This window comes from Semicossyphus pulcher, unplaced genomic scaffold, assembly GCF_022749685.1.
Source record: "Semicossyphus pulcher isolate SPU_LCO1_2020_fin unplaced genomic scaffold, fSemPul1.0.p SCAF_4, whole genome shotgun sequence".
Lineage (NCBI taxonomy): Eukaryota > Metazoa > Chordata > Actinopteri > Labriformes > Labridae > Semicossyphus > Semicossyphus pulcher.
The window spans coordinates 24,451,893-24,465,252 of record NW_027211715.1 but is presented as its reverse complement, the minus strand read 5'-3'; the positions used below and the strand labels follow the sequence as shown (position 1 = coordinate 24,465,252).

Below are 13,360 nucleotides of genomic sequence, written 5' to 3'. Positions count from 1 at the left end.
TAGCTGTCTGAAGTTTCAAAAAAGTTGTGAAAAATTTTAGTAAATATGATGCAGGATTTATTTCTTAACAGACTATTGAAGTGACTGCAGATTAATGTTCTAGAGAATTTCACTAACTACAAGAGAAATGGTGGTTTTATTTGTTTTGTATGTCAGGCAAGTTTTGACAGCGCTTCACTGTTGTGACCCTTGGGTTAATGAGTTTACCCCCTTTCTCAATTTACAACGGCATACATATGATTCCTCCAGCATACAGCTCCTTCTGCAGCAGTGATTTAATGCACCTTCAGGCATGCCATCACAAGTGCTGAAGGGATGATTTACATCAACTGCTAGCAGCACACCCCTCACCACACACATACTGTACCTTGGTGCATGTGTGTATAGCTACAGACTGGTAAACAAAAACAATTCACACATAGATGCCATGCCTGACAGACAGGTTCTCACCTTCCCTTGCTACCCTAATGCCACATTAGCACACACAGGGCCAATAAATGCAAACACACCCAGTGGCACATCAGCGCCAGTCCTTCAGGCCAACATGGCTTCTCGCAGGCAGACAGCTGTTGTTTGTTAGGCAAGAAGAGGCATGGCGAGAAGAGGCAAGGCAAGGCGAGGTCGAGCACTAAGCAGTGTGCCTGATCAGTGAGGAGTGCCCGTTCTGGTATTTTAGGCAGTCAGACAGTGTCACCTGTCAGCAGACTAGTCTGGACAGAGTCTCCCACATGGTGCAAGACTAAGCAACACAACGATATCTCCCTCTGGAGTCCTTGTCAATGGGCCAGCAGTGTGTGCTGAGCAGCCACAAAGTGCAGATAGCCAAATGCAGGCTGGCCTTGACTCAAACTAGAAGTAACACCAGGTCGCTGTACGGTTGACGTTGCAGAGTTCTTGGAGTCTGAGATGGGCCAAAACGACAGCGAGGCTCAGTCTTGCTCCCTGACAGCGTTCCTGCAGGACCTTTCCTCCCCTGTTGATCAAGATGATGTGTTTCATGCTCCAAGAACCAACATCACCAAGGAAGGAGGTACTCTCCAGCATCTCTCTGTTCTGCTTATCAGAAGCGTAACAGATTTTTTTTGTAGCACATAAAATACATGCTAGGGAAAATATACAGGCATCGTTCATGTATCTAACTCCTTTTCTGTCTCTCCTGTTTCTTAGTTTTGTCATGTTCTAAATCTAACTTTAACCCTGGACAGTATCTGTTGTTGATGGTTTTATAATGAGATGGAGACGTTGGTTGTTTATCTTGTACAGAGATAATCTTTAATACTAAAGAATGAATGTCAAGAATAACTGGTGGCCACAATTTTGGATAGAATAAAATAGGCACGCCTGCCCACTGGAATCTCTGTATTTTTGTTTTTATAATTCTGTATATGTAACCAGAAGTTTTGTTGTCTCTGTGTGCAGAAGTTCAACCTAAGAACAACATAACCAAAGCTATGGCAGCATGCGGCTCCAGCTCTGATGACAACCATCTATCTGAGGCAGAGTGGTACTGGGGGAATATCTCAAGGTACTGAAAATGTTCATATGTAGTGAGAATGATTGGATTTATTTCCTGCTAATATTATACAGAACATTAATCTGTTACTGAGCAAATATATTTCAAATTGACAATAATAAAAGTGTTTACAATATAAAAATAGCTTATTATGTTTCATTTTTCCTTAAACTCGTACATGAAAAGTTTTACTAAAGCTTTAATATCCTTTGTGATTGTCCAGAGAAGAAGTAAATGAGATGATGAGAAACACTGCTGATGGAACGTTCCTGGTTCGAGATGCTACCAGCAAGGTGAAGGGGGAATACACGCTCACACTAAGGTAACTGCTATTTTAAGTCTGTGTTGTGTACAAAGGATTTTCTACAATTATCACATGGTATCAAGTACAATTGTTCAGGGGCATCATTCATTTCTTTAAAGGTAATAAAAAGTTATATCTCTGAACTGCTAATATTATGAAATGCATACTGAGTGTGAGAGGCTGTTTACCCTAATATAAAGTACATACGGTCTGAGGTCAGTTGATATTTACTTGTTTCAAAGGCTAAATTTAGTTTAACCGGTTTTCAAGTGTAACTTTATATATTTCCTTATTTCTTTCCAATTATAGTTGACTCAGGACAGACCAGGTTTCAGACAGAAAGCTTTGTTGATAAGAGTTTGGCACAAACTCCTGCTGTCAGCAACAGAACACTCTGTCTAGACAAGACGCGTCTCAGTCGTGTTGTACCAGCCAAAAGTATAACCGTGACCCCCCCAAGCTGTTTTTAGCTTTTAAGTCTGTATTTTCTCATTTACTGGCTGAGATCAGGCAGTGGGTATTGGGACACAGTATACTAAAGGCGCCAACCTGCTGCTTTTTCTCCACAGTTAATTTAGAAAAGGTGTGAATTTTGAGTGTGAGATGACTCTGTTTTGGTTCGATGTTGGCATCCGAGCAAAGGTCTGTGATGGACTTCAGTTGGGTGGTAAAGACAATGCAGTTACATCAATGTTTGAGCCCAATAAGAAATGCCTCTCATATTTTCATATCTTAAATTCATCCCGCACTGATCACACAAGCGTAATGCTGCCCGGCTGCTTCTGTATATATATATATCTTGCACATGCAACACTTGTTCTCGAGTTCTTCAGTACCCATTACATTTCTGAATCACACACAAGAAACGTGAACATTTCCACTTGCCAGAATGTTTAAATTCTCTGTGGAGCTTTGATTAGGTTGGGTGTGTTACATTTTGCAGTGCTATCACCATCCCTAGAAACATTAGCTTCGCAGATATTGCAAGTGGCCGCAGAAGTTGTTGGTTGGGCAAGTGTGAAATATTTCCTTCACAGACGACACATGGTAGCTCCCGTCTTGCTGATGCATGACATAGCACGTAGACAAACCTAGAAAGGAATTAAATACATCTGCCCTATTGTCACAATCCAGCTATCTGAGTCTGTATTGGTCTTATAACAACAGAGGATCTGTGCATCTCTAAGGGGGACTTCCCTTTGACAAGAAGAATTCCAAAAATTTAAGTACTAAGATCTTTAGATTCTTATTTCGTGTACTTTCATTGACAGTATTGCCCCCTTGACACGACAGTTATGCTAATATTTTTGCAGAAAAGATGGCTCCAACAGACTGATTAAGATCTTCCATCATGGGGGAAAGTACGGCTTCTCCGAGCCACTGATCTTTCTCTCTATGGTGGACCTGATCCAGTATTACCAGAACAAGTCTCTGGCCCAGTACAACTCTAAACTGGACACACGGCTACTCTATCCCATATCCAGATACCAGCAGGTGGGTACATGAGGCTGCAGATGTTTGATACCCAATATAGTGTGATGTGAAAATTGTTCCATATTAAGCTTACATGTCAATATTTTGTATTTGAAGAAGCGATATTTGTTTGTTTTTGTTGGAGTTTTATTTGAAATTCTTTCTGCTTTTCTGTGGTCTTGGCTAGTGACAAGGATAACATGCATGGAAGGAGTTCATAAAGGATGTTTTCAATTGTCAAAAATTAGAAATAGTAGAAATAAAATGAAAAATGCCTCATACCTAAATGCATCATAAGAGTTTTGAAACAGAATTAGTCCTTTATATCTTTTACATTCTCGTCTGTGAAGCAGCAGGTTGTGATGGAAGTTGACATTGATGCAGTTGGAGAACAACTGAGGGTACTTCAGGAACAATACAAAGAGAAGAGCAAAGAGTATGACCATCTGTACGAGAAGTTTAACCAAACATCCCAGGTAAAGCAGCATCCTAATTACAAAGACTTAATTTCACTTAATACACATGTGCTTTTATCAGTTAAGATAATGTTTTAATTCAATATTTGACTTCTGGTTGCTTTACCAAAACAGAGCCGCAACTGTAAGAACTTGCATGCGAAAGTAAGGATTTGTTTCCTTTCCTTCTTTCTTAGGAACTGCAGAGCAAGCGAACAGCCATCGAGGCTTTCAGTGAAATCATACGGATCTTTGAGGAGGAGTGTGAAACACAAGAACGTTACAGCAAAGAATACATAGACATGTTCCTCACATTAGACAACAGTAAAGAAACTGACAAGTATGCCTTTCAATACCCACACCCTCTTTCCTTTTTTGTCATTCAGCACGTTCACAACAAACTATCACACACTGAATTGTTTGCCAAGTTCTCTTTTCTTTCTTTCTCCCTACAGAATTCAAAACAATTCAGATGAGCTGCAGTCGAGGGTGGAGGAGATCCACAGCAGCAAGAAGAAGTTAGAGGAGGAGCTGAGAATGAAGGCGTTGGCTCACATGGAGGTCGACAGGAAGATGAACAGCCTGAAGCCTGGCCTCGTGCAGCTCAGGAAGATCAGAGATCAATACTTGCTGTAAGTTCAACCCTCCAGCAACGTTCTAGATTTTACACTGGTGGAGAAAAAACCCCTGAAAACTTAGTGCACAGTATGAACTACAGGTATAAAGGATTTGATTCAAAAATAGACAATTGATAAAAATCAAAGTCAGTATCAGTAAATTATAGGATGGGCCGTCTATTTGCGCACACCAATGTAAAAAAAGGAAACTTAAAAGTCGACAGCGGAGCTTATGGGTGCCTAAAGCTTTGAAGCAATGCCCACTGCTAAAGTCAGAGATGATGGAGAAAAACAGAAACTGTTTCATGAGAACGAAGCCACAGTTTTGGCAGCATTTAACCTTCCTCTTGAGACTTGATAGTATAACAGTAACGTCATAAAAAACACATTTACATGCATAATATGCAAATACTCCAGTTTTGGCCCTTGTTCCGAAAAATACAATAATCCTGCTAAGCTCTTTATATGGCTTATAAAAATCTATGTTCCACTAATATTCCCACTTACATGCAGTTGTACATACTGTGATTAACCAAAGCCTTACACTGTTGGATAGTTAGTTTACACTAAAATACCCTGAGACCAATATTTTCAGAATGCCAAAGAATATTCCTATAACATCAAAAATATCAGCATATCCCAAATATCTTAATCTGAAAATCCTTCATTTATAAATCCTGACTTGGGATATCCAATTTGAATTTGCTGTTACCATGTTCGACTTTGTTGCTTCCCATGTCTATATTCTGCTCAATGTAATTGACTTGCTTACATCATGGAAATCTATAGTACACTTTAAACTAGTCTTTTTGCTAATTTTGGCATTTACAGTGAACTATATAATTTGCGCTGTACCTGAAAGCCATCAGTACTTAAAAAACATAAAAATCAAAGATTGAAAGGAATCGTAAATTCATATTTGTAAGTCTAATTAAATAATTGATTCTGAGAATGTTGCCACCTAGTATGTACTACAGAGTAAGAGGTGACAGAGAAATTAACCAGTGTTTGTGAGTGAGCACATCTTCTGGATTTACTTCATTAAGTAGGTGCATCATTCTTTGTCGCACAACTAGCCCCAGCATGGCTATCAGGTGACCCCACTTGGGGGCTCAAACCACAGTGCAAATCTGGTTAATTAGCTAACAGGCCAAAATGAGATGACATCCATCCGAAATATGACTGATAAAATCTTTAGTCCAATAAGTCCATCACATACCAGTGACACAGCTGAGTTATAAACATAGAAAAGCAGTCAGCTGTTCTCTTCTATGATGTCACAGCTGTGGACCTCCAGTATGATCAGAATGGGGCTTTATCATGAGCCTGTTAATGACAGGAAGACTGTCATTCTAGCTTACTTTCCCATTTCTCTGAAAATATGCCATTCCTGTTTGAGAAGTTCTTTCTGAAAGTCCAGTCTGTCTTTTACAGCCAGCGTCTTGAATGGTGACGCAAAACAAACTTAATAGCAAACATTAAATCAACTGACTGCTGAACTTGATTCAAGCTAGCAATGTAGGACCGGGCTATCTGGAAATAATATTGGTAATTCATACAGTCACATAACCGATGCTTGAAGTATGAGTTTGACAAAAGAAAATTGCAAACTTGTTACAATGTTACCCAAGTCTCACTTAATCTACTTTTTTCTTGAATTAACTGCAGCAAGCGACAGAGAGCAAGCTCTACATAGCATGCAGTTTGATGGTATAACAGTTAATATGAACACATTTGTCTTCTGACAACATGTGGTGTAAACTGTTGTATATTTAAAACACTACAATTCACTATTAACTTTTAAATGCAAAGCTCTTCTATATTGTTAAAGAGTCATGTATTATGTGCATCTTGGAGGATGTTGAACACATATTAAAGTTTATTTAACTACTTCTTGTCCATTTTTCAGCTGGCTCACCCAACAAGGCACTAAACAGAGCCAGATAAATGACTGGCTTGGTCTCAGGAATGAAGAAGAAGAGTGAGTATCCTCATTTTTCCATGTCAAATATATGAATGAGCTTATAAATGTTTTAATTAATACAGAAGACAGCAGAATGAACAGAAATATCTTTAGCTATTTCATTTATTAGTTAGCCTACTAAATATAAATGTTACACACAATACATCTTTTTTTCCATTGCTATACTTTAATTGAAAACAACCCACGGAAACCTTTAAAACTAACACCCGAAACTACCCCTGGATATGGCAAACAGCCAGGTAAAGTGAAGAGTGATTCATCTATATTTTTATTAGCCTAATTATCATTGACACTTGCACAGACACCTCTTCATTCGTTCCTGTATATAATAAATTTAAATTACATTTATAAAGCAAACTATAGCAAGCAAAATATTCAAATTGTTCATGGCCTTTATTAAGGTTAAAATCATGTAGAAAAGACGGGGCTAGCTGGATCAGCCCAGCTGAAGCCGCAGCCCGTGTGAAATCCTTGACGGTGTGAGCCAGAGCCATCACGCCAGTATCCAGAGCCATATAGACAGAGAGTCGCTTCAGAGGAGGTCCAATATGCTCCATGATCCGCCATTGCGATGTCGCAACGCTCTCTCTCTCTCTATGGCTCTGAAAGTACCGTCCGTCCGTCCGTCCGTCCGTCCGTCCGTCCGTCCGTCCGTCCGTCAGTCAGTCACATACAGACCCATGTGTAGGGCTGACCCCGGCGGTCAGCCAGAAATATAACTAATCTAACAAACCACCTCCCAAACATCCCCTAGCCCGTACACCCTGGCAGACGATAGCCACCGGGAGGAGAGGAGCTGGTACGTTGGAGGCATGAGACGTAAGGAGGCAGAGGAGCTGCTAAAGGGGAGGAGGGACGGGACCTTCGTCATTAGAGACAGCCAGACTCAAAGAGGCTCCTTTGCCTGCTCTGTTGTGTGAGTACCATCAGACATTTTACGTATTTCAATTTCATCCTAATTATCCTATATTTTTACCCAAGGCAGGGGCAGTGTAAATTCAATTTATACATTTGCCCATGATGGACTAAGGGGGAATACATTTTAATATGTATGATATGTCTGATTTGTTGAAAATTTTAACTATGCAGAGGAATTGACGGTATTTCCTCTCCTGCAGTGTGGATGGGGATGTGAAGCACTGTGTGATTTACAGGACGTCAACAGGGTACGGCTTCGCTGAGCCCTACAACCTCTACTCCTCGCTGAGGGAGCTGGTCCTCCACTATCGACACACATCCCTGATCCAACACAACCAGCAGCTGAATGTAACCCTGGCCTGGCCCGCTCTCAGCCAGCAGCCCAGCTGAGACACACCAGCACGCCACCCTGACGGCGCTTTCCCAAAGCTTCACTGTAACAGCACTGAGGACGCACCAATATGGACACTGTTACCAGGCTCTAACAGGGAACTGGTTAGTGTTGTCACCTTACCAAAATTTCTTAGATACAGTTTCAGTGTTTGGTTTATATATCTTAAAATTCTACACTGGTAAGATGTCAAAGCAACCAAAAAACAATCAGTGAAATGCTTTATGAATTTATTTGGAACAGGTTTTTGCACAGTAGTTTTGCTTAGTTGTCAGCTGGTTGGTTAAATAGAAAGGTTTCCTAGTTAACTCCAGGCATTACCTTTTCAACTGAGTCAGATTGTCACAGTCTGCAGTCAAACCCAGACTGCTGCTTTGAATAATCTAATTGCTCTTTCAAAGCTGATATTGTTAATATCAAAAATCAAATTTTTCCAATGTAGTTGTTATTGCGACAATATAAGAGTAACAAAGGTTTTGTGTATCTAGATCTCAGAAAACCCAAACTAAACTACTTCGGGACAACAGTTAACAAATCCCCAAAACATTACCAGGAATAAAAATTATGTTCAATTTACCTTGTGGAGAGAAACTGAGAATTCATAAATATTTAAGATGCCAATATAGTGTTTCAAACAGTATCAAAAGTCACAGTCCCCAGATTTGGGGACTCAAAATTGCTTCAAACATTTCTGAAATGTTTTTGCCAAGCAATGAAAATCTATGCTCTGTCAGTCCATAGTCCTTTAAAACTAATTCAATTCTTAAGCTTAAGTAAATTCCTTCACTTATAAAACCCATATATTTGGTGTAGTTGGAGATTTTAAGGTGCTTCTGGTTAACTGAGCTCAGGACGGGACTCTGCACTGCCCAGCACATGTGGCTAGTGTAGAAACTGAGGAGAGACGCAAGCACTTTATCTAAAACATGACAACCAGGACACACATAGGCACAGACATGAGAGTAATAATGCACCGTGACACTGATTTTCACATATGGATGTTGCTGGTTGGGATAAGTTAAATAGAAAAGTTATTTTCTTACTGACGTGGGAATTTTTAGTTTTGACCAGCAAAAGCACCCATGCCTTCATTCTGCACATTTCCACCATATCTTCAGGACATGACAAAAGAGACAAAATAGGATTTAATGGATTCTACCTCTACATTTTTTTGTTCATCATAGCATCTTTCAAATTATTTTGCTCACAAATGATAATAGTTTGTAAAAAAAAAACTGGACAATCATGGTATAGCTTATGTAATTTATGTATTGCTTGAAGCTAAATTAAACACTTTTATTTGTTAGATACAATATATAAGAAGGTATTAACTGTGACGCGACAAACAAGAGGCACATGTGAATACTGAAAGCCTTTCTGAGTGTTGTGTAGATAAACATTTTGAACTATAAATCCCAAAAAAGCACAATTACTAAAGTATGTGTGAAGTATCATTCTGTTTCAGATCAATCTGAGATGAGTCAGAGAGCTGTTTATTTGATCTTTTTTTTTTTGGGGGGGGCTCAGAGATCTGAATTCAAATTAGTCTCTGGAGCCTGATGTGGAGTGATAATATACAGGTATTTACGATTTCAGATTCTGGTTGAAAAGTGCCCTTAAATGTTCCTGTTTCAGCCGTCATTATTTTCTTTCTGTCACTCAGGACAGTAGTCCTCCTACATGAGTACATGATAGTGTGTTTAGCTGGATATGAGGCTAAAATATCACATATACTCTAGAGTATTCATCATGGAGGCCAGTTGCTTTTCTTTAACTGACTGCTTTTAAAATATTACAAGATTTAATCATACAGTAACAATGGGTGGAAAATGGACCTTATTCCCCTGGCAGATGCCATATTAGAAGTTGCATCACATTTGACATGAGAAACTGTAGACGAGATATGGGCCTATATACCTGGGTTTAAAATTCATATGAAGCTTTAAATAGAGAATAACAAGAAAAACAAAGGCTCATAATTTTAATAATTTTGACCTAACCAAGAAAAACTAAAGACAAAGAGGTTTAAAATGTAATAACGTCAAAAGTGGCTTTAAAGAACGACTATTACCTCAGTGTATTTACATTTAATGATTGGCCAAAGAGTTGTAAACTTGACTGCTTAACATTGCAAGCATGATAGCTAGCTGGCTAATTAGCTTCTAGCTCAACAATTTTCCAGCTTTAGGGGACCAAATAGAGTATATTGTTGTTAAACGCGAGAGATGTATAATTCGAACTTCATTGTTTTGTGATATGATGGTACACAGCAACAGAAGATATGAGAGCATTTTTTTCTCCTAAAAGGGTGTGGTATATTCAATTAATATCTCATTTTTAAAATAAAATTGTTTACATTTTAGGCCTATCAATGAACATACGGTCCTTGTTAGGTAGCAGGAACTCCATTATTAGTGCACTTTTGGTTATTGAAGTGGCACTTACAGGTTACAGTGAATTATGGCTGGGCGATATGGCCAAAACCCTATATTACGATATGGGATTTTTCATATCACAATAACGATATCAAGATATAGCATGTTTTCAGGTAATTTAACAAATAGTTAAATTTGTTAAATTACTGTTTCCGTTTGGGCTGAGCCTGAGCCCTCTTCTGCACGTTCATGTCCATGTTAATAAACAGCGCATCCCTCTATGGTTCGCTCCAGGTTCACTCCCACATGCAAGGATTAGTGTAGAACGTAAAGCATTGTCAAAATGATGTGAAAATTGCCGTAAAGCAGTTCAGCTGCTTGTTTTGTGACATCGCGATAGAGACGATATACGATAGACATTTCCATACTGTTTTAACAATATATATATTGTCATATTGCCCAGACTTCAGTGAATCAGTCAAAGTATTTTTATATGGGGAAATATAGGAGGATTTAAATAAAGCATTGCTAGCTTAAGTTACCCATTAATGTCACACAAAACCGAAGTTGGTGTCATATTTTGTCACTGGTTTCATAACAACATTGTTATTTTTTAAAATGTTTTTCCTGTTTAATGAGTCACCTTAAATGCACTTCTCTCTTGGCAAGCATTAGTCAAAAACTTGCTTTTACTTGCTTGTTGTGTACGCACACTAAGTAAGCAGTTTTGTCAGAATGTTTATTGCCAAGAAAGCAGTTGGAAGAATTGTGTCCAATTCCTACTTGGTGGCAGTGAGAAGGTGTAAATGTTTGCTTTGCATGCCATCAGTGTGTAACAGATGACGTAGGTATTACATGTATTACATATTATAAAACGGACATTGAGGCTAGATACTGTTTGAAACCAGTTCTGGTACTATAAATTCACAGGTTTTTGTTTTTTTTAAGGGTTAGCCGTATTCTGTGAAACTTTCTCTTTTTCCCCCCGTTTTGTCTCCATCATTGGTGCTAAGAACTCAATGCTGTGGTTTTGTTTAAATGCAACTATTCACTGTCACCTGTCTGTTAACAATATGAGCGATACTTTGATATTGTCTTTATCAAAGAAAAAATGCTGGGTGTGGTCTGTTGTGCTTGTGACCACATGCATCCTGAAATTGTGTTGAACAGAAGTGAAGTGTCAAGTGATGCATTGCATAGTTTGTGGACAGAGGGCGCTACATTTTGGTCAGCTGTTCATGCTTGTTTTGTAAAACAGTTCTACACTAGGCCTGGAGAAATGAGGACTCTGTATCAGTGGTTCAAAAAGAAAATAGATGGAATTTGTCAACTTAAGGGATACATGACTCACTGCTGCTGTCATGACATTGTGATTTTAAATCTTACTGGATATCAATTAAAATGCTAATGGTATTATCTTACAGTGATTTGTTATACAGTTAACATGGATTAATGCACCTTAAAAACTATTATGTAAGGGATGTAGGGCTGGAATCTGAAACAAAATCGTCGGCCCTGTCCCTTCAGTTATTTATTTTTTATTGGTTGCGCACTGAACAGATTAATTGAGTGCTAAATTAAGTGCATAACTTGAAATATAAATGTATTTACTATTGTGAATTATAAGAAAAATATATTTATATACTCAAATCCCAGTTAATTTTGTAGCAGAAACATATAAAAGGTATAAAGTTTGTGCACAAACAGAGACTTCACCACTGCTTGGTGGCATTTATATTTAAAGCATAGCATTTGCACACAAGTATCTCATGTGAGGTGGAGATACTTTAACTGTCTTTATGTACATCCATCCTGTTACTGAAGCAGGTGGACATGTGGTGGTGCTAACTGTGGACAAGCTACTGATGAGATGTTATGTCCTGGGACTGAAAAAGCACTAATAAGAGTTTTTGAAAAGTATTTTTTTTGTTTCTTAAATGATCAGGCCACTTAGTAGCACAGGAAGCACGTCAACTTTGTAATGCTACATACATGTGCACTACTTCTGTTGTTGCTTCTTTTCAACTTATGTTCTTTTATTGTTAATTAATAGTAACATCAAGATATTTCAAAATGTGTCATGATTATGTTAAGTAGTTCTTAGCGCAACTAATTCTTAATAACCTACTACCTAATTACCGTTAACCTTGGTACATTTGCTGTTGTATATTAATAGTATTATACACAGCTGTAGAAAATGTTGTGTTGAAAGAGAAAATATCTTTTAAGCAGAATTACGTTTTACTTATGCAAATCTCAATGGGTTCCCAGGTAGCTATCTTGATAGGCTATTTAGCTAGCCTGTCGACCTTGAAACGTCGTAAGTTTCATATTTACGACCAAAAAAAATGAAGTGATTGTCTTTGAGATTTTTATTTCTAGACTTCTGTCTTTATTAATTTGACAACATGCATGTACAATTGTACTTCCCACCAAGGAGATTCTAAATCAACCAGAGTTGTTGTTCTTCCAGATGAACTCTTAAAAGTTTGATAAAATTGGAGCTAGATGCAGTTAATTTATGGCATGGAAGATTAAGTCAGCCTAACTAGCATATGTTGTAGTAATAACAGCTATTAACTCATATTTGGTTTCAAGCAAATAAGATGTAGTTGGATGCTTTAAGAAAAGGACTTTTATTAACGGCTGTCTTGTAAATTAAGTGTATTTATTTGGGTTGATGAATTTGATTGAAAGGCTTGATAATGTGAGGTGTCAGGAATGACAACAATGGTGTGTTGGAGTTATGGAAATACATGTAGCATATAGGATCTTTATTGTAGATTTACATTCAGTTAGTGACAATATTTTGAATATTTTTACTTGTCTTACTTCATTGCCTAACAATGACAGTACTGGCAGAGATACAATTAATGTTCAGTGCACAAAATACAATTTTGAGTCTTTTACAGATTTGGTCAAGATCAATGTTGTGTAGGTTAAAGGTTAAAGGTATATAGTTTGTTATACAGAAATGGTAATGTCTAGGTACAAGGTTAGAAACTGCTAAGTGAAAGAACTGGTCATGTAGGTACAGAATAAGAGGTGCTGGTGCTTTGGTATCATTGAAGATGGATTTATTTTAGTAAGTATAGTAATGGTTGTGTTGAGTAAGGGCTTGGTGGGGTTGTAGGTTGTGTTAAAGGAGTGAGGCCTGTAAGTAAGCTATAAGTTAATGGCACATCTACATCGACTTTCTTCCATGCCATAAACATGATGGTATCTAGCTGTAACATTTGTGAAACAGAAACCACAACACTTCGGGAGTCGGGGTTATTTACTCACTCTTAAGGTTAGATGGGAAGGTCATTATCATCTTTCTTAAATGTT

General features: G+C 38.1%; 1 protein-coding gene across 1 annotated transcript; it reads left to right on the top strand.

Annotated features, from left to right (window-relative positions):
- Positions 1 to 956: 956 nt before the first annotated feature.
- Positions 957 to 7,866, top strand: LOC138607241 (phosphatidylinositol 3-kinase regulatory subunit beta-like). Its single transcript, XM_069679816.1, has 10 exons — positions 957 to 1,030; positions 1,420 to 1,525; positions 1,737 to 1,835; positions 3,131 to 3,311; positions 3,641 to 3,766; positions 3,943 to 4,085; positions 4,201 to 4,377; positions 6,272 to 6,343; positions 7,101 to 7,262; positions 7,465 to 7,866. Exons 2-10 carry the CDS (start codon positions 1,452 to 1,454, stop codon positions 7,652 to 7,654), a joined length of 1,224 nt encoding a protein of 407 aa, XP_069535917.1. The 5' UTR covers positions 957 to 1,030; positions 1,420 to 1,451; the 3' UTR covers positions 7,655 to 7,866.
- The last annotated feature ends 5,494 nt before the right edge of the window (positions 7,867 to 13,360 follow it).

Excerpts from the sequence above, each read along its gene's own strand:
- LOC138607241 (XM_069679816.1), top strand. The coding sequence starts at position 1,452 with ATGGCAGCATGCGGCTCCAGCTCTGATGACAACCATCTATCTGAGGCA. Across the intron at positions 1,836-3,130 it reads GAATACACGCTCACACTAAG|AAAAGATGGCTCCAACAGAC; the intron begins GTAACTGCTATT and ends ATATTTTTGCAG. Across the intron at positions 4,086-4,200 it reads AACAGTAAAGAAACTGACAA|AATTCAAAACAATTCAGATG; the intron begins GTATGCCTTTCA and ends TTCTCCCTACAG.